Source organism: Lissotriton vulgaris, chromosome 10 (assembly GCF_964263255.1).
Source record: "Lissotriton vulgaris chromosome 10, aLisVul1.2, whole genome shotgun sequence".
NCBI classification, from domain to species: domain Eukaryota; kingdom Metazoa; phylum Chordata; class Amphibia; order Caudata; family Salamandridae; genus Lissotriton; species Lissotriton vulgaris.
Genome location: NC_141698.1, coordinates 484,221,559 through 484,239,198, shown reverse-complemented (window position 1 = coordinate 484,239,198; position 17,640 = coordinate 484,221,559). Strand labels below are relative to the sequence as shown.

General features: G+C 46.4%; 1 protein-coding gene across 2 annotated transcripts in view; it reads right to left on the bottom strand.

The window, feature by feature from the left end:
* Positions 1 to 17,640, bottom strand: part of AXIN1 (axin 1) — a 261,999-nt gene that overhangs the window by 58,496 nt on the left and 185,863 nt on the right. For both annotated transcript variants that reach the window (XM_086941337.1, XM_086941338.1), the window contains one exon: positions 16,415 to 16,660. In XM_086941337.1, coding sequence (XP_086797463.1) covers positions 16,415 to 16,660 — 246 coding nt within the window. The remainder of the gene's footprint in view (positions 1 to 16,414; positions 16,661 to 17,640) is intronic.

The window sequence follows — 17,640 nt, the reverse complement described above, 5'->3', positions numbered from 1 at the left end:
AGAGCCACTTTGTTCTTGAAGTGAATAAAACAAGCATTTGCAATGCAATAGGTCACGCATGTAAATAACAACACCTTTTATTTATGTTTTGGTTTTTAAAACATAAATAAAAGGCCTTATCATTTACAATGCTAATAGCTTAAACTCTCACAAAAGCGAGACCTATTGCATTGCAAATGTCTGTTGAAATACTGTGTATATGTATGCTGGTGTGACTGTTAGTGTGAATGTGTAGTGGGGTTATGTGTAAGTGGCAAGCTTGAAAGTCTTGGGGGACTGACGCTACCATCAGTCCTGGCTTTCTCACTATCACTTTCCAAACTGATCTGTTTAAAATTGCTTCTAATGCATTATATTACACAAAAAAAGCTAACGTCTGATATTCACTTTATTTCCTGGCAATAGCCGTTTTGTTCTACTTGTTTAAAAAGCATCACTTCTTCTGTTACAAAAAATGTATTCAAAGTCACATAACCAGAACAAAACATCGAAATGTAACACATACTCAAACTGAAATCCTGGAAGCTATGGAAATGGTTCTTTAATGTAATTGTTTCGGAAGACTAGAGGCCATTCGGAAACACCCAGGCGGCCTTTAACATACGAAGAGCGAGCGTCTGAGCCCCAGCACCTCTCTACTCCAATCCCTCCTACAGCTGCAGCACAGAGAAGGGGAGGCGCGTGCGAGCCTCAGCCCGGAGTGGCGCACACCCGTCTGGCTTTCCCCAGGAAAGGCACCCAAATCAGGTGCGCGTGCCGCCTTTCGTGGAGCTGTGCCAGGCCAGAGGAGACCCGCGAAGCAGCGAGGATGCCCGGGAGTGGGAGGTGAGCTTTCTCTGGCCTCTGGAAGCGCGCACCTGTGCAAGACGCCCAATGCTTTATCTGACTAGCTAGTGGTTGTTACTTCTAGGATCAGTGTGCAGGAAACAGAAAGCACCGGCTAAGCCATGCACAGGGGCGCGCACTGGAGCGTCTCGGAGCTCTGGCGTCTCCTGGGTGAGTGCTGTGTCCCTTTTGTATCTCGCTCGTGCCCCTCACTTGTAATAATAATCATTACGTGCTTGAATTTCTTATGTTGCCAGCAATCAAACATCTACTAGTTGCTTCCTGGATGGGGGACCATCAGCCAGGCACAGCCCCCACTTTTCATTTCTGATTATCCGCTGAAGGACAGTAACATTATACATGTATGGTATGTGCAAACAACTCAACTCACAGGTACATTGATGCAGTTTTGCTAAATTCAATGGCGTCTCTCCGGGAATCGTGAGTCTAAATAAATGTATTTGGGATTGTATATCTGTTGTCAATGTATTTCTACCTTGAAGCCAGCATTGCAGTTGGTCTCATAAATCAAAATTAACAAGCTGTCGCCGTGAGAGTTGGTGACCCACTGAGAAGCGAGACAGAAAGCCAAATGTGCGCGTTGTGCCTCACAGAATGCCGGAAACGCAGAGGCAAAATAGACGGCTGTGCGGAGCAGGAGACAGGGAGGGACAGGATAGGTGCACGTGTACACATGACCCGTACGCGTGTACATCTCCTGTCCGTATTCGTGCACATCTCCTGTCGCCCTTCGCAAGAAAAACACTGAACTAATATCATTTGGTAATTTATTGGTTTGAGGACCATTATTATCTATACCCCACTTCTAAGGTAAGCTGTCTGATGTGCCCCACTCAAGGTAGATTCTGCCACCTTGGCGATGGCGGAAATTGGGACAGGATTATGTAATATAGGGAGCATAGTGACGCCAAGGGTGGGTAGCTCATTAGCTACTGCTCCGGACTCCCTTAAATTTAGTATTTAGGTGGCCCCTTAAATCCAGAACTTCAGACTCTACTGGTGTCTTGTTCACAAAGAGATGCTTGCCCACTGCACATACTTTTTCGTGCCAAAAACGAAGGTCATAATACTGTAGCCACCAAGAAGCTGTTTCTGTACTTTGTCCCTTATCTTGTGGAATGTGTTTTTATAATGAGTATTCTTGTTTTAACTGCTCTCTCGATCACACACGAATGAGATGTTTGGTTGTTAATGTTTTTTAATTAACTGTATAAAAATTATTATTAAATGCCATGGGGCAGGGTCAGTAAGTGTGTAAATGGGGTCAAGCAGGTGATTTAATAACAAGATATTCTGAATGTTGTTGTTTTTACCTTCATTTAACTGCATATAAAGGAACACACACACCTCAAATGGAAAATAAATGCAAGTTAAATTAATTGATAGGAAATGTTCTCTTTTATGTTAAGAAAACTAAGTTTGCTTATGTGAAAGCTGAAGATGTTTGTGTGGGCGACCAGCAAATCACAGAATTAAACCCAGATTTGTGCACTGAGTAATAGTGACTTTTTTTTTTATCTTGATGCGAGGTCCAAGCCTGTGACAGAAATCACTGGGACAATGGGATTATTTAAAATTTGCATTACACAGTATAAAATGGGCTGCCGCAAAATGTAGTGTTTAAAATAAAACAAGTGTTTTAAAAATATACACTTGTATGTAAGTGTCGTTAAAAGAACACACTTCAGAACTCTGCTGATAAAACCCTTACATCACCTCTCAAAAAGAATAACCATTTGTCACCATGAAGCTTCAAGTGACTTAATCAATTAAAGAATATCCAGGCTCCCAATCATGCTTATCATTTGGTGATTAACCAACTGTATATATTTACATTTCTTACAGGTAAGTAGGTATCCTGGCGAGAGGGCATGTTTCTTCTTTAGATCCCTCTCCCTCTAGTAGCTTCACAGCACAGAAAGGTCTGCCCTACTATGAAAAGTGTTGCTGTGGGCATTTTCGTTGCTACAGTGAAGTCCCAGGTCACACTTGCAGCGCTCAGAACAGGACCCAAACAGGGTGCAGGGACTAGATGTCTCAAAGCTACAGAGACCATGCTTTGGGCATCATGCGTATGTGTGACGGCCCTGGGGAAAGAACAGAGTTACATAGCCTGGTTTGCAGAGCTGTAGGCATAATTGGTGCTGCTGTATTAGTTTTACTACCCTTCCTTTCTTGAATTATGGGACCAGTGCATAGTGCTGTGCCAGTATTGCTTAGGGCCTAGGAGAAATGGCCCAAGGGAGGGGAAAACTGAAGCAGAAGCAACACCTTGGTTTGGGCATCAGAAAGATGAGAGGGATAGCAAGAGATTGGAGCCCATGTTACTAATTAAGGGCAGAGGAAACCATCTGCTTTGCAAAACAATAGCTATCATTGTTAATGTAGTGGAAGCGACACTTGAGTTTGAAGGTCTGTGTGGCCACCGCAGACAATTATGAATGTCTTACTATAAAAAAGGGGTATGGGGCTCATTTTACAAGACAGCATTAGGACAGAGGGTGGCCTGCCTTCAAAAAGGGTGACAACATGGGGGAGCTATTTTTTCCCGGATAGGGATGGACAGCCTGTTTCAAGATTGAAGTGTTGGTCCAGAATGGGGGGGAGCGGGTCAAAGAAGAGGAGATAGCTTCTCCGGAACACCGCTATCATTAGTGCATCAGGTGCAGTTGCTTTGTGGCGCAGAAGTGCAAGGTGTTCATATCACCCCAATCATGGGAAATTGTAGTTTTGGTCAACTATGATTTAAAATGTGCAAATGCACATTTTTGGGTAGATTATGATGCAGTCCGGAAAGGTTCCGACCGACGATCAGAGCCTTTCCAGGCCGCATCTTGTTTTACTTTCCAACTGCTACATTACAATGGTTTTGGTCGGAAACTAAACCGGCCGGTCAATCCTGTTGGCTTCCGACAGCCTCACCGTAAGCTAGTCAGAGGCTGGCCTGTATTCCCAACGGCGCTCTTTGAGCCCTTGGGATTGGCCAGCCTTTACGACATGGAATGCCTGTCGGAAATCGTGTTTGGAGGCCACTAGCAGGACCCCCTTGTGTGCGCGGCCTCCTGTTGAGGGCAGAGGAGGCACCTTTTGTGCCCCCCTGTTAATCCGCACGGTACAGGGATTAACACCACCCCCCATTTCCCTATGGCAGCATGTACCATCCATAATACATGTTTCCATAGAAGAATTGTCGAAATGTGGCCTAACAGTGTTTGGTCACTTCCTAATCCGGAGGTCAGGACTGCCGACCCGAGGTCAGTCGGTCCCAGTTCCGAGATGGTGTCAGGCAGACGCAAGTCTGCCTGACATCATAGTAGGCCCCTTAGTGAGGATTATGAGCTACAAAATGCATAAGCTCTATGGTCAGCCCTGCCCCTCTCTCTCCTCCAATCCTTCACCAAGTTCTGGAGGGGGCCCGAACATTTTGCTCAGGGGGAGGGACTCAATGCAAAAAAGTTTGAAGCCCTCTGGTCTAAATGAACAAGTTACTTTCTTTTGTTACCGTTCTTTCTGGTGGAAACTATCTAGCCACAGATTTATCAGGTTTAGAATATCCCCAGGTGCCAGACTGGATCTACAGAATGTTTCGCCAATGCTCCTGTGCGCTGAGAGAATAAGTTTGCTTGGTATGGAGCTGGTCATACCAACCCTCCGCGGGGCAAATTTTCAGAATTATTATTGTTAGTTCTATTGTTGCCACTGAAAGGCCCTGCAGTGGCACAGTTAAGGTTTATTTGTCAGTCCTTTTAACCAGTTTGTTTTTACATGATCAGCTTCTCTATTTAAATCACCTGTTGGAGTGTATTTTAGCAAAGTTATGACTTTGTTTCCTGGTAGCCATTTGTCATGGCACAACAAGATCTGAACATATTGTTGACATTCCTTATGTGCACACTGTAAATGTAATGTAAATTGATACTGAGCTAATGCACAGCTCATCAACACAATTACGGACACTAAAAACAGTTACCCTGATTGCCATTACCTTTGTGCATCACACAAGTGACCTACAGGCGCAACCCTTCTACACCACATTGTTTCCTGACAAATTACTAATGAGGACATGAGCAGCCTTCTTACCCAACGTTGTGACACTTCTCCACATTAGCCAATCTATTACTCTGTTAATGTTTTTGGTGCCACCATTTATAATCTACTTGTACTCAAGAATTACATTTCTTAAAAAAAGACGAAGGATTGAAGCTGAGGAGACCAACTATTGGCTTGTAACACTACTGGTGTGGACTATGACAGTAATTTATTGTGATCAAAAGTCAATTCAGTTGTAGGCTGTTACGCATTGGCACCTGCCTAGTGTGCCTTTTAAATCTTTATAGGAAAACAAATAGTTTCTTACCTGTCGGTGTAGTTTTGCAGCTTGACGATCTTTCTGGATTCACTGTGCTGTGCATTATTCCGCGGTCTAGCGGTTGGGTCCGGAATCGTAGTCTAGTAGTCTTTTTTTTTCGTAGCCCAGGTGGGCGTCAACGTCCCACCTTTTGGTGTACTTCCTGTGACGTCGGCACGCTTTCTGCGGAAGCTCCCACCTTTGGGCGCCATCTTCGGATTCTTTTTTCTTGTTTTTGTGTTCGGTTTGCGAATCCTACGGCAATGTTCTCTATTTCTTTTTCAAGTAAGCGATGTTTCCGCTCTGTCCTTCAAGGTGTCTGTTTCTGTATTGTCCTTGTATTACCACCTGCTTCTCCAGACTCATCTTTCTGGCGGAGGTGGGTGGGTTCGCTAGTCAATCCAGAAAGATCTTCAAGCTGCAAAACTACACCGACTATTCGTTTTTACAGCGTGAATCTTTCTGGATTCACTATGTTGTGCATAGACTTTGTAGCGGTTTGTTATGTTTGTGGCGGCTGGGTGGAAGATGAGCGTTGGTTGTTGAATATATGTTGAAGCACCTCTGTCCTACTTGTGCTTCCTTGTTCATTTGTATATCCACACTGTAGTGCTTAGTGAACGTTTGCACTGAAGCCCATGTTGCCGCCAGGCATGTCTTGAATGGGTGTGTTAGCCAGGAAGGCTATTGTTGCTCCTTTTTTCCTGGTAGAGTGGGCCCGAGCCCCTTCTGCTAGTTCTTGGTCTGCCTGTCTGTGGCAGAATTGTATAGTTTGTGCGATCCATCATGCAATGGTTCCCTTTGTTACTGGTCTACCCAGGAAACTGCTTGCGAAGGACACAAAGAACTGTTTCCTGTGCTCCTTGGTTCTTTCTATGTAGTGCATTACTGCCCTTCTAGCATCCAGAGTGTGCAGTGCCCTCTCTGCGCTTGTGGCCGATTTCTGAAAGAAGCTTGGTATTTGTACTGTCTGGTTGATGTGGAACCTTGACACCACCTTTGGCATAAAGTGTGAGTCAGTTCGCATCACCACCCTATCAGTTCAGTTCAAGTCAGCTTTATTCGACCATTGTCATAAAAGCATGTTCCATATATAAAAGTACATGTATAAACTTTTAGTAATAAAACCATATTAAAATCAGAATATAAATTTTATGAATAAATAGATAAAATCATTACATAAACAGTGCAAATGTGCAAAATATTACTCTTAACAGAGTTGCTTAGCCTACGACATTAAGTAATGTGTTATTCTTTCAGGAGTCGGGCTCTAATCGTCCATGCCCATCCTAAGAATTTCGCCACGGCTATGTACACAGACATATTAGGACTGTTACGAATGAGTCTAACTGCAATCATTCCTTTCCTTGTTCCCAATGACCTACACATCGGTTTTAGCCACTTTCGTCTCGGCGCTGCATACATTGGGCACTCAAACAGAAGGTGGCCAATGGTTTCAGGAACATCTGAGCAAGCTGGACAAGCCACCTTGCCCCCGCTTTAGGTGCATTAAAAGACATGTACTTAGATTTAAGAACATTAACTTCCAAACCACGGACGACACAGAAGTCCTCGAAAATTGTCAGAGCCTTCTGTAGCCCGCTCGGGGTCTTTGAAACTATGAGACAATCGTCTGCAAACATTAATATAGGGATTTTGCCTCCAGCAAGAATAGGAGCATCAACATTAGAATCAATTAAAATGTTTGCTACATCGTTTATATATAAAGAAAATAATGTTGGTGCCAGGACACATCCTTGGCGGACACCTGCTTCTACCGGGAACTGTGGTGTAACATTGCCAGGACTACCCCACCTAATCTGGGCAAAATTCTCCTGGTGGAGCTTGCTTATTAGAGACAAAAGTTCCCCTGGCATTCCCATTTCATTGAGTACTTTCCATAGCTTTTGGCGAGGGACCAAATCAAATGCTGCCCGTAGATCTATAAAGGCGGCATAGAGGCTGCCTTTGCCAATTAGGACGGTCTTCCAGTATAGCATAGTAAAATGCATAACTTGATCGACCGTGCTAACGCAAGTTCTAAAGCCAGCCTGCAAGTGAGACAAAATGCTGTGCTCCCTTTCCCAGACCTGAACCTTATTTAAAATAAGTCTACCAATGATCTTCTGGGTAGTGTCGATCAAACTAATTGGTCGATAATTTCCAGGCTGGGTTTGTCCCCCTTCTTGTAGACTGGGATTATTTCGGCCCCTTTCCATGAATAAGGGACCGGTGCTCCCCTTGCCACTGCATTTGCCAATAGTAGTATATATGGTCCCCAAGAATCCCTATCTTGTAGGAATAGATCAGCTGGGATGCCGTCAATTTCTGGCACTCTACCAGGAACAACGTTATCCAATGCCAGCTGAACGTCCCCCAAGGTAAATGGATCCTCCAAAAAGGGTGTAAAAGACACCTTAACAGAGGAATGTTGTCCTGCTGCCATCGCAAACTGAGGTTTGAAATGGGATACCCATTTATCCTGCGGGACCCAGTTCTGTGGTTTATCACAGTTACTATCCACACCCCTCTTGCAGATGTTCCAGAACTGTTGTGGATCTTTATGATGTCCTGCTTCCTGTAAGTCTGCCCACCTCTGCTCATCCCACAAACGCTTGGATTTGAAAATGGCCGATTTATACGCTGCCCTAGCTACACAGACATTTAAACTCGAGCCATTTTTAATGTATCCTGGTTGCACTTTCATTTCCAATAGTTGAGCGCTCCTCAATCGCTGCCCCCTTCAGATCATTTGTTGCCTGAATAAGCTTACCAGCTATAAAATCTACGTACTCCTGATTGACTGCGACTTTAGTCCAGCGGACGTGCCGCATATCATTAGTGATAACGACGTCCACTGGAGTAGCGGCGTCAGTCGCCCTTTTTGAAGCAACCGATGATTCCCAATAAGATATTTTGGCTGATAGGGGATTATGATCACTCTCTACTCTATCTATAATTTGCATGTCCTGCAAATACCTCCACAGGCTCAGGCTAACAAGAATATAATCTATTCTCCTCTGCCGGGGGCCAGTCTTATATGTATTAGCCCCACTTTTATCACCCGGTGTTCTACCGTTGGCAGATCTGACTCCTTTGTTTAGGCAGAGAGAGTTAAGTTGAATAGCAATTTGCGTCCATCTTTTGATGTGGGCTAAATCCAATTTAGGGACCCCCCCCATACCCTATCTTCTTCGTCTGAAAGGTCCCAATTGTCATTCAGGAGAGGTTCAAAAGTTACATTAAAATCTCCTCCTATAATAATATTAGTAGTATGGAGAGGGTTACTTTCTAGGTGTTCCTCCAGAAGTGTTAGAATTTCCGAGTTCTTTCCCCCGGTACTTCTGGCATATACATTGTATATATAAATAGGGTCTTGCTTCGCAAACTCCAGCAAGAGGGCCTGAAGATCCCTGTGCTTGGTGGAAATTACCTTAGCCGTTACAGCAAGATCTTGTTTAATCTAGATCACCAGGCCGCCTGACGGTCGACCTTTCCCTTTCTTTTCTGCTAGGACTCCATAATTTAAGTACCCCGGGAAGTGCAACTGCTCCAGAGCCCAGGTTTCCTGAAATAGACATATATCGTGCTGGCTGATAAAAGAGGCCCACTCTGGGGAGTCCATTTTCGTTCTCAGTCCAGCGATGTTCCAGGAAAGAAGTGACCCAGTGGGAACAGGGGGATTTATAGATTTGTTAATATCCTGGGTGGTGTCTGATACTTTGTTCTGTACAGTTAACAACCCTAAGGGCGGGGGTTCTATAGTAGAGAAAATGGGGTTCATTACAGTTAGTGCATGATTTGGGGTCTCATCACTACTTGTCTCCCTTGATGGTGCTTCTCCATTCTGAATCTGGATCAATTGTTACTGTCCAAACCAGAACAGGCCATACCTTTACTCCTCTCTGACATTTCTCTAGTCAGTATCCTTCTCTGATAGGGTTGTGATCTCATTTGTATCCGGGAGTTATCTGGGGAACAGGTTCTGTATTCCAGGGCTAACAAGCCCTCTGCTATCTTCGGGTTTTTTAGGACTACCTCAATGCAATCATAGGTATCGCCAGAAGATGTAATTCTAGTAGTTTTTAGAATGTCCTCCCTGATAACAGACCTACACCCCCTGATATACCTAATTCAATGGATTGTCTTATTTGTTAGGGAATCCGGAGTCTCATGTTCTCGTCCCATGGGTATTTTAGGAACATTCACCATATAAACTGCCTGTGTGTGATTAAGGTGATCATTACGGTGGAGACTAAATGGTTTGAGGGAACTCGATCTTAGCTCTTGCTGACAACTTTCCTTTTTGTTCTCACCCTTTCTGTTTCTATCCACTTGCATAACATTAGGTTTTGTGGGCATGCTTTTGGGCAAGTTTATCAAACTATTCCCCTTTGCTTGTGGATTGCCTATCGGTTGGGTATTCCCCCTTTCCTTCCTTGCCAACAAACTGGGTATAGGTGGAGTGACTGGCAAGGGAGCAGGTGGAACGTAGATCTTCCCTCCAGCCGTGCTATTATTCGCTGGGCCTGTCATTCGAGCTTTTATAGGGTTAGGTGTGCCTTGTCCAGAAGAATCTTTTTGGGTATTAACTATAACAGTCAGGAGATCGAGTTTAACTTGCAATGTCTCCACCAAACCACACAGTTGTTTAATAATTACCCACAGGGGACTGGTTGTGTACTCGGGGACATCGGTACATCGATATGCCCAGATACAGATATAGGATTTTCAATAGTGGTGGGCGTCAACAAGACTCCTACTGAGTCCTCACTCCCTATCTGTGACAAAACAGAGAACCAGTTGCTGCTAAATAAGGGTTTTAAGTCCACAACACTAACATCAGATTCTGTGGGTGGGTTCGATTGTTCTACACATGACTCATTCTCAACGTTTGATACAGTGTTAGCCCCTGTCCCCATTACAGATTTACCCAAAAACATGTCAGGAATTTTCACCGCCCCCTTTTCCTGCCTTTTATGCAGACCAGACCCTGTTTTCGTAGTCCCCTCGTCAGGTCGCTCAACAATTTTGGGAGCTTGGGTCAGTATGTCCCCACAATCTTGTATCAAATCGTCTATTCGATCCATGACACAGTTGGCTCCTGCGCTAGTCATCCGTTTAGTCAATTGCTTGGTTTTTCATTTTTTGACTTTTTTCCCACCCTTTGGCACCCCGCCTACTGAATCACCAGAGTCTTCTGTCAGTTTCCGTTTCCCCATGACTCCGGAGCACTAGACCGAACTGTTAATGGCAAGCGAATCACAAAGTACCTTAATTGTGGATCCAAGGGACTTGGCCCAGACCAGTCCCTGCCTATCACAGACTGTCCGCCCTTTGTCCGGGCTTCGTCCGGCGTTGGTCCCGCGCTGCGTCCCGTGCTGCGTCAAGCTGTCGTTGTTTTGTGCGCCTGTGGGCGGATGGGCGTGCCTCCGTGCTTTGCAGGACTCGCACGGGCTCCTGGGCAGTGGATTCCCGTGCGAAGTTAAGGCGAGTGGTGCGGGGCTCCTCCGGGAGCGGGAACTGCTTACTCCACGGTGCGGCACTGCCGGCGCTGCGGGACCCGCGCTAGCGGGTCCGGCGAGGTCTCCTACGGGAGCGGGAACTGCTTACTCCGCGTTGTGGCACTGTGTATTTGGATGTAGGGTTCTTGTAGCGTTAGCGCCTGTAGTTCGCTCACCCTGCACAGCGAGGTGATTGCCACCATGAAGGCTGTTTTCATTGTCAGCATTTGTAGGGAGGCCTTACGAATGGGCTCAAAGGGCGCTTTCATGAGCTCTGTTAGGACTAAATTAAGGTTCCATGCCGGTGGCGGCATCCTCTTTGGTGGTGCGATCCTCTTTGCCCCTTCCAGGAATCTCTTTACTACCTGTGATGTAAAGAAACGCTTCACTGTTTCTCCTCTTGTGTAGGCTACTATTGCTGCAAGGTGTACTCTTAGCGAGGATGAACTTAGTTTTGCCTTTAGCAGGTGCGTGAGATATCTTAGCACCGTTGATTCCTTTGTCATCTTCTTGTGTAGCTTTTTCTTGCTGCACCATTGTGTAAACCTCTTCCATTTTGCCACATAGCACCTTCGTGTGCTAGGTCTCCTTGCCTCTCGTAGTACCCGCAGGGTGCTCTCAGGTAACTTTAGGTGTGCAAACTCTATGTCTTCAGCAGCCATGCGGCTAGGCTGAGGCTCTCTGGCTCTGGGTGTAGTACCTCTCCGTTTTGCATGGAGAGTAAGTCTTTCCTTACCCCGAACTTGTGGGGTGCCCCCTGTGCCATTTCCATTATCTGTGATTACCAGGTCTGCCTGGCCCACTGGGGTGCCACCAGGATCAGAGTCATGTTGCTCGTTCTGCACTTGTTGAGTACTCTGTGTATCAGTGGTAACGTGGGAAAAGCGTAAGCAAATGTTTTCCACCAGCTTATCCATAGGGCATTCCCCAGGGATCCTTCCCCTAGTTGCCTGGATGCTAAGTCTCGGCATTTTGCATTCTGGTGTGTTGCAAATAGGTCTATTGTTGGTGCTCCCCACATTCTGAATAGCCTTTGCGTTTCCTGTGTATTGCGCTCCCACTCGTGGGATGCCAATGTCTGTCTGCTGAGCCAGTCTGCTTCCACATTCTCCTTCCTTGGTAGGTGTTTGGCTAGCAGGTCTATTTTGAGTGGGATGGCCCATTTCCATATCTCCTGTGCTAGGTTCGATAGCGGGGCTGATTGTGTTCCTCCCTGCTTGTTGATGTAGAACATCATTGTTGTGTTGTCTGTCTGGATCAACACTCTCTGGTTGTACAGATTTGTCTGGAAGGCTTTCAGGGCGAGGAACACGGTCTTTAGTTCCAGGTAGATTATGTGTTGGACCGCATCCGCTGGAGTCCACAGACCCCTCACCCTGAGCTTGCTCCTGTGTGTCCCCCATCGCTTCTGGGATGCGCCTGTGGTGATGGTCACCGTTGGGGTTGGTGGTGTTAAAGGCTTCCCTTCTGTGATGTTCTCCTTGTTCCACCACGATATCTCCTCCTGCACTGCTTGCGTTTCAACCACTAGATCTTCCCAACTTCCTGTAGCTTGTGACCTTTGTTGTTGCAGCCATTCCTGGAATGGTCTCATGTGGAGCTGTACATTTGGTACCAGATGTATGCAGGAGGCCATCATGCTCATGACCTTGCTCGCTGTCCTCACTGTCAGAGCTCGCCCCTTCTGGTAGAGGCGCGTCTCCTTCAGCAGGGCCACTGTTCTCTTGTCGCTGGGGACACCTTGCTCTGCATGGTGTTGATCTGTGCTCCTAGGAAGATTTTTACTTGCTCTGGTTCCATTGAGGATTTCCCCCAGTGAATGGAGAATCCCAGGTCCATAAGTGTACTTGTCACGCGCTGTGTGTGTTCTTTGCATGTCCTGTGTGAACTTGCCTTTATTAGCCAGTTGTCTAGGTAAGTGTATACATGGATCACTTCCCTCCTTAGGAGCGCTGCCACTGCTGCGGGCACTTGGTGAAGACCCTTGGCGTGAATTTTAGTCCGAATGCTAGGGCTGTGAAGTGGTAGTGATCTTTGTTGATGGTAAATCTCAGTAGATGTTTGTGCTGCCTGTTCATTGGGATGTGCAGGTAGGCATTTTTGAGGTCTATGGTGGCCATGAAGTCTCCGTCCCTTATCTGAGGAATGACCTCTTGTAGGGACGTCATCTTGAACTTTTGTGTTTTTATGTACTTGTTTAGGCACCTTAGGTCCAGGATGGGTCTCAGTGTTTCGTCCACCATTGACACCAGGAAGTAGGTTGAGTACACTCCCTTGTTCCTTTCTCTGTTTGGTACTGGTTTGATGGCCTCCTCTTGGAGGAGTTCCTTCGCTTCCTTTTGAAGTAGCTTTCGCTCCTTTCCTGACTGCGCCTTTCTTTTCGGCTTCCTGTTTGGAGGTGTCTTTTCCAGTTCTATGCAGTATCCGAACTGTATGATGTTGAGTATCCATTTGTCTGTGGTTATCTTCTTCCACTCCCGGAGGAAATGACTTAGCCTGCCTCCTACTGGTGTTACATGTTCGTTGATGTTTGGTCCGTGTAACCCTCTGTTGGTATTGATGTGCTCCACCCTGGGAGGAGTTGCGTGGGTGGGCACGTATTGCGTGACAGAGTAACTTTGAGGTGGGTTGTTGGCCCCCTCTTTTATTTTGTCCACATCCGTTTGCCCTCCCGCGATAGGACTGGCCCCATTGCTGGTAGTGCCAGGTTTGTTTTTGATGTCCCTGTTGTGTTTGGCAGTCGCCCTGGTGGGACGGTTAGAATGTCTGGTGTGACGTTCCTGGCTGGCTTCCCCCCCTTCCGTTCGGTCTCCGTGACGGGGTACCCCTTTTCATCCCTCTGAATTGTAAAGCCCCCATGGACCTTGCAGTTTCGTTTTCTTTCTTGAGCTGGGTGAGCTTTTCGTCCACCGGTGTGCCAAATAGTGTCTCCCCATTGAACGGGGTGCTCAGAATGTTGTGCTGTACCTTTGGTTTGAAGCATGAGATCCTGAGCCAGGCCTGCCTTCTTTCTGTGATTCCCAACATCATCAGTATGCTGTATGTATCAGCTCCGTCCAAGGCAGTTTTGAGGCAATAATTTGCCACATTTTTCCCCTCCTACACAAGGTGTGAAGCTCTTTGTTGATACTCGTCTGGGAGGTGCTTGATGAGCTGTCCGATCTCGTCCAGAATTTGGTACTGGTGCCTGTTCAGCAGGGCGTTTGAGTTTGACATGCGCCAGTGCATCACTGCATTTCTTTCTATCTTTCTCCCAGTTAGGTCCATCCTCCTGCTTTCCTTGTCTGGTGGTGGCCCTGATGTTGTTGGCACATTTGCCCTTTTCCTGGTGGTCGCCGCAAAATTGGAGTCCACTGTAACTGATCCTCGGATGTAGGGAGGATCCTTAGAGGAGTGTTTATATTTCTTCTCCGTCCTAGGCGTGACGGACCTGCATGTTGTCGGTTCCTTGAACGCCTCTTTCCCCTGGGCTATGACACTCTCAAGCATGGGGAGGTACTGGCTCCTAGTTTGTGTGGCGAGCAGGGTCTCCAAGAGGAAGTCTGCTTTTGGTTTTTCCCATCTAGCTTGACTCCAAAAGCCGTTGCTGCGTTCTTGATGACCATATTGTAGACCCCAATGTCATCTGGCGGTGAAGGCCTCGAAGGGTATGTGTCCACGGCCTCTTCTGGGCTTTCGGTGTCGAGGTCCTGTGTCCCCGAGGATACCGAGTCGAGGGTCGTCCGCTGATCATCGTCGCCCTCCTCCTCGTAGTAGAAGGCTTCTTCCTCTGGATGGTCCTGGGTCTCTGGACTTTTCGGTGGCCCTTCAGCGTCGAAGTCCTCTTCCTCTTCTATTTCAACGATCACCGTCTTTGGGTTCGACGGAATCGCGAACCTCTTCATCTTTTCGTCAAACTCCTTCTTTCTTTGCAGGATGTTATCCATTTCTGCCTCGAGCCGTCTCTTCTTCATCTCCAGTTCCGCGGCCTGTTCGGCGACGAAGTGTTCGCCTGATCTCTTCGACGTATTCGTCGACGTCGAAATGACCTTCGGGTCCCTTGTCAACGCCGGAGCGACCATCGGGTGCTTCTCCTTCGAAGTCGATCGTTCCTTTTCGGAGACATGCTTAATCGACCTTGGCTTTTCGCCGGTCTTCGCCACCTGGGAGTCCTTTTCGAAGAATCCGCTGGACTGTTTGTCCTTGGATGCAGCTGCGGCCGTCGAGATTTTCGGCGCCAGTGCTCCCTTCGAGGACTTCGACTCTGTTTTTCGAGAGTCTGACTCAGACTTTCGAGGGTCTGTCGGGGGCTTAGGGGTCGTCGACTCTCCTACCTCTTTAGAAGTCTTCTTATCGGTCTCTACGACCGTGTAGTCGTCGTCTTCTCCGGCGACGTTGTCTTCCTCGTCGCTCGAGAGTCCCAGGTCCCGAAGCGACGGAGGTTGTCCTTTGCCTTGCATGTTGTAATTGGCTCTTCTCTTTCGATCTCTAACGCGGAGAGTCTTCGGTGTGAAGGTGGAGCAGGCGCTGCAGTCCAGTCGACCGCTAGGCAGAGGTTACAAACCGGGTGCTGGTCCTTCTGCGGGAATTTGTGGTGGCAGTTACGGCAGAATTTAAAAGGTGTCTTGTCCATTTCTTGCGCTCAGGGGGACCCTGTGTGCGCATTCTCCGTTGGACGTCAAAGTTCTCGAAGTTCTCCTTCTTCGTCGTCGTCCCGGCTCCATGATGTTGTTCTTCGTCGTCTTCTCAGTCTTTTCCGTGCAAAATTCGACTTTCATGTGTGTTCTTTCCTCCAAAACTCTGGAGCCCCTCAGGAACGATCCAGACCCAACGGCGGAAAAAAGAATCTGAAGATGGCGCCCAAAGGTGGGAGCTTCCGCAGAAAGCGTGCCGACGTCACAGGAAGTACATCAAAAGGTGGGACGTCGACGCCCACCTGGGCTACGGAAAAAAAAAAGACAAAGACTACAATTCCAGACCCAACCACTAGACCGCGGAATAATACACAGCATAGTGAATCCAGAAAGATTCATGCTGCAAAACTGTTTAACTTGTGAATCTCGGTCATCCATCTGAGACTTGGGCCTATGGCCTCTGGGTGAAAGTGGCAAAGTTCCATGTGCTCTTAGGAGCACAAGCGTAAAAAGAGAGTGATGAAGGGAGGGGAGCACAGATCTTGGGATCAGGACAAGAAGTTCTCATGGGGTGAATGTAACATGGTATGGGCGGTAGAGACCTGGGCTCTAGGATGCACAAAAGGACATGGGAGCGATGTGAGGGGCAGACACTACTTATTTAAATCACCTTGTTTTCTAAACAGTAACAATTACAGAGAGTAGTTTAATGTAGCATGTTTCATTGCAGCTAGCTTGTATCAAATATAAATATACTGATTTACACTTTGCTTTCTTCCAGAAGATTGTACCTTTGTTCCGGCAGACATTTTAAATCATTTCTAATGATTTTAAGTTCTTCTACTTTTGACCTGGAAATATCTGGTGGCCATTAAGAAAACTGTCTACAGAAATCTCTACAAATTATTAAATACAACAGTCCTGCTATACACCCTACATTTGTTTTGTTGCCTGTATCTATTTAATGGTAACTGGATACAGGAGACTCTCTAAGATTGATAAAAAATAGCGTTCAAATGACAGCATGTATCCGCCCTCAACCATATTAATAACCCCATCGCTAATCTCGGCACCTCAGAGACATGAAAGGAGCAGATAGATACCTTTGCTTGATGGCCAGTTTGGCAGCCTTCTTCTCCTCTTCCTCCAGGCGTCGCCGTGCTTCCTCCAATTGTGTGAGTGGATTGGGGGCGGGATTGGGTGGCATCGTTGGGTCCTGGACGAATGGATGAGAAGGCTGAACCACATTGCGTAGCTGGGCAGTGACCCAAGGGTGTACAGTACCAGGGCGCTCAATGGAGATTGGTCTAGACATGTCATGAGACAGAGGCTTCTTGGCACCTGAAGATCTTCAAGAACAACACAAAGAATTACCCCAAACTTTACAAACAGAAATACAACATAGTATTTAACTGTAATAACAGCATAGAGATTTGATGCTAATCTAGATTCACATTATCATGCCATCTAGTGACTGGGTTTAAAATAAAATCTTGATCACTGAAACGCTCTGGGTATCTTCGGAGTGTTTACCATAGGAGTGGCAAGAAGCAGTGTTTATTTGAGCCGTTGGTTATACACAGGGCCCGTCGACGCTCCTTTTTAGGGATCAACATTTATTGGTCCCTATTCAGACTTGTCTCCAGAGCAAGAGAGAGAAGAAACACAAAAAGGGGAAAGGAAGAGAAAGATGGAAAAACAGAGACAAATGGAGAAAGCACGAATGAAAAAAGAACCTGCAATAGTGAAATAAATAGGTAGAGACTGTATGGTGGGGGATGAAAGAAGTACCAAGTGGAACACATTTACAAAGCCTTGGTATTTGGCACCACCGACATTCAAAGCACCGACTAAGGGCTTCTGACGAAAACTCTGTGCCCGACACTTAATGTTGCATAAATTAAGCATTGGTCAGAATGGCTCATTATGATATCGACCTAAATCCCACAATGCCCTATACTTAAGTAGCCATCATCATATTATTTCCTGGCAATGTATAATGTGTGTGGTACTGAGTGCATTCTTAATAGAAATCAGGCAAGGTGAAAGGATTGACTTTTCATCTAAAAAACACGCAAGTTTCAAAACTACAGTTGCAGGTAAAGAATGTTCTTGTTTTGCAATGCATTTTTATTAACAAGATTCACACTGCAAAGCAGGAACTCAGTTTCTTAAAACCGATTGGCAAGCTGGTATGTATACAAGAGTGCACATCACCCGCCAAAAAAAGTGCACATTTACGATTTATTTTAGAAGCAAGTGCTAGGTCCGATGAGAGATCACATGTGGATGCATTTAAATTAAAGTCGTTTATTGCCATGTATGGTTG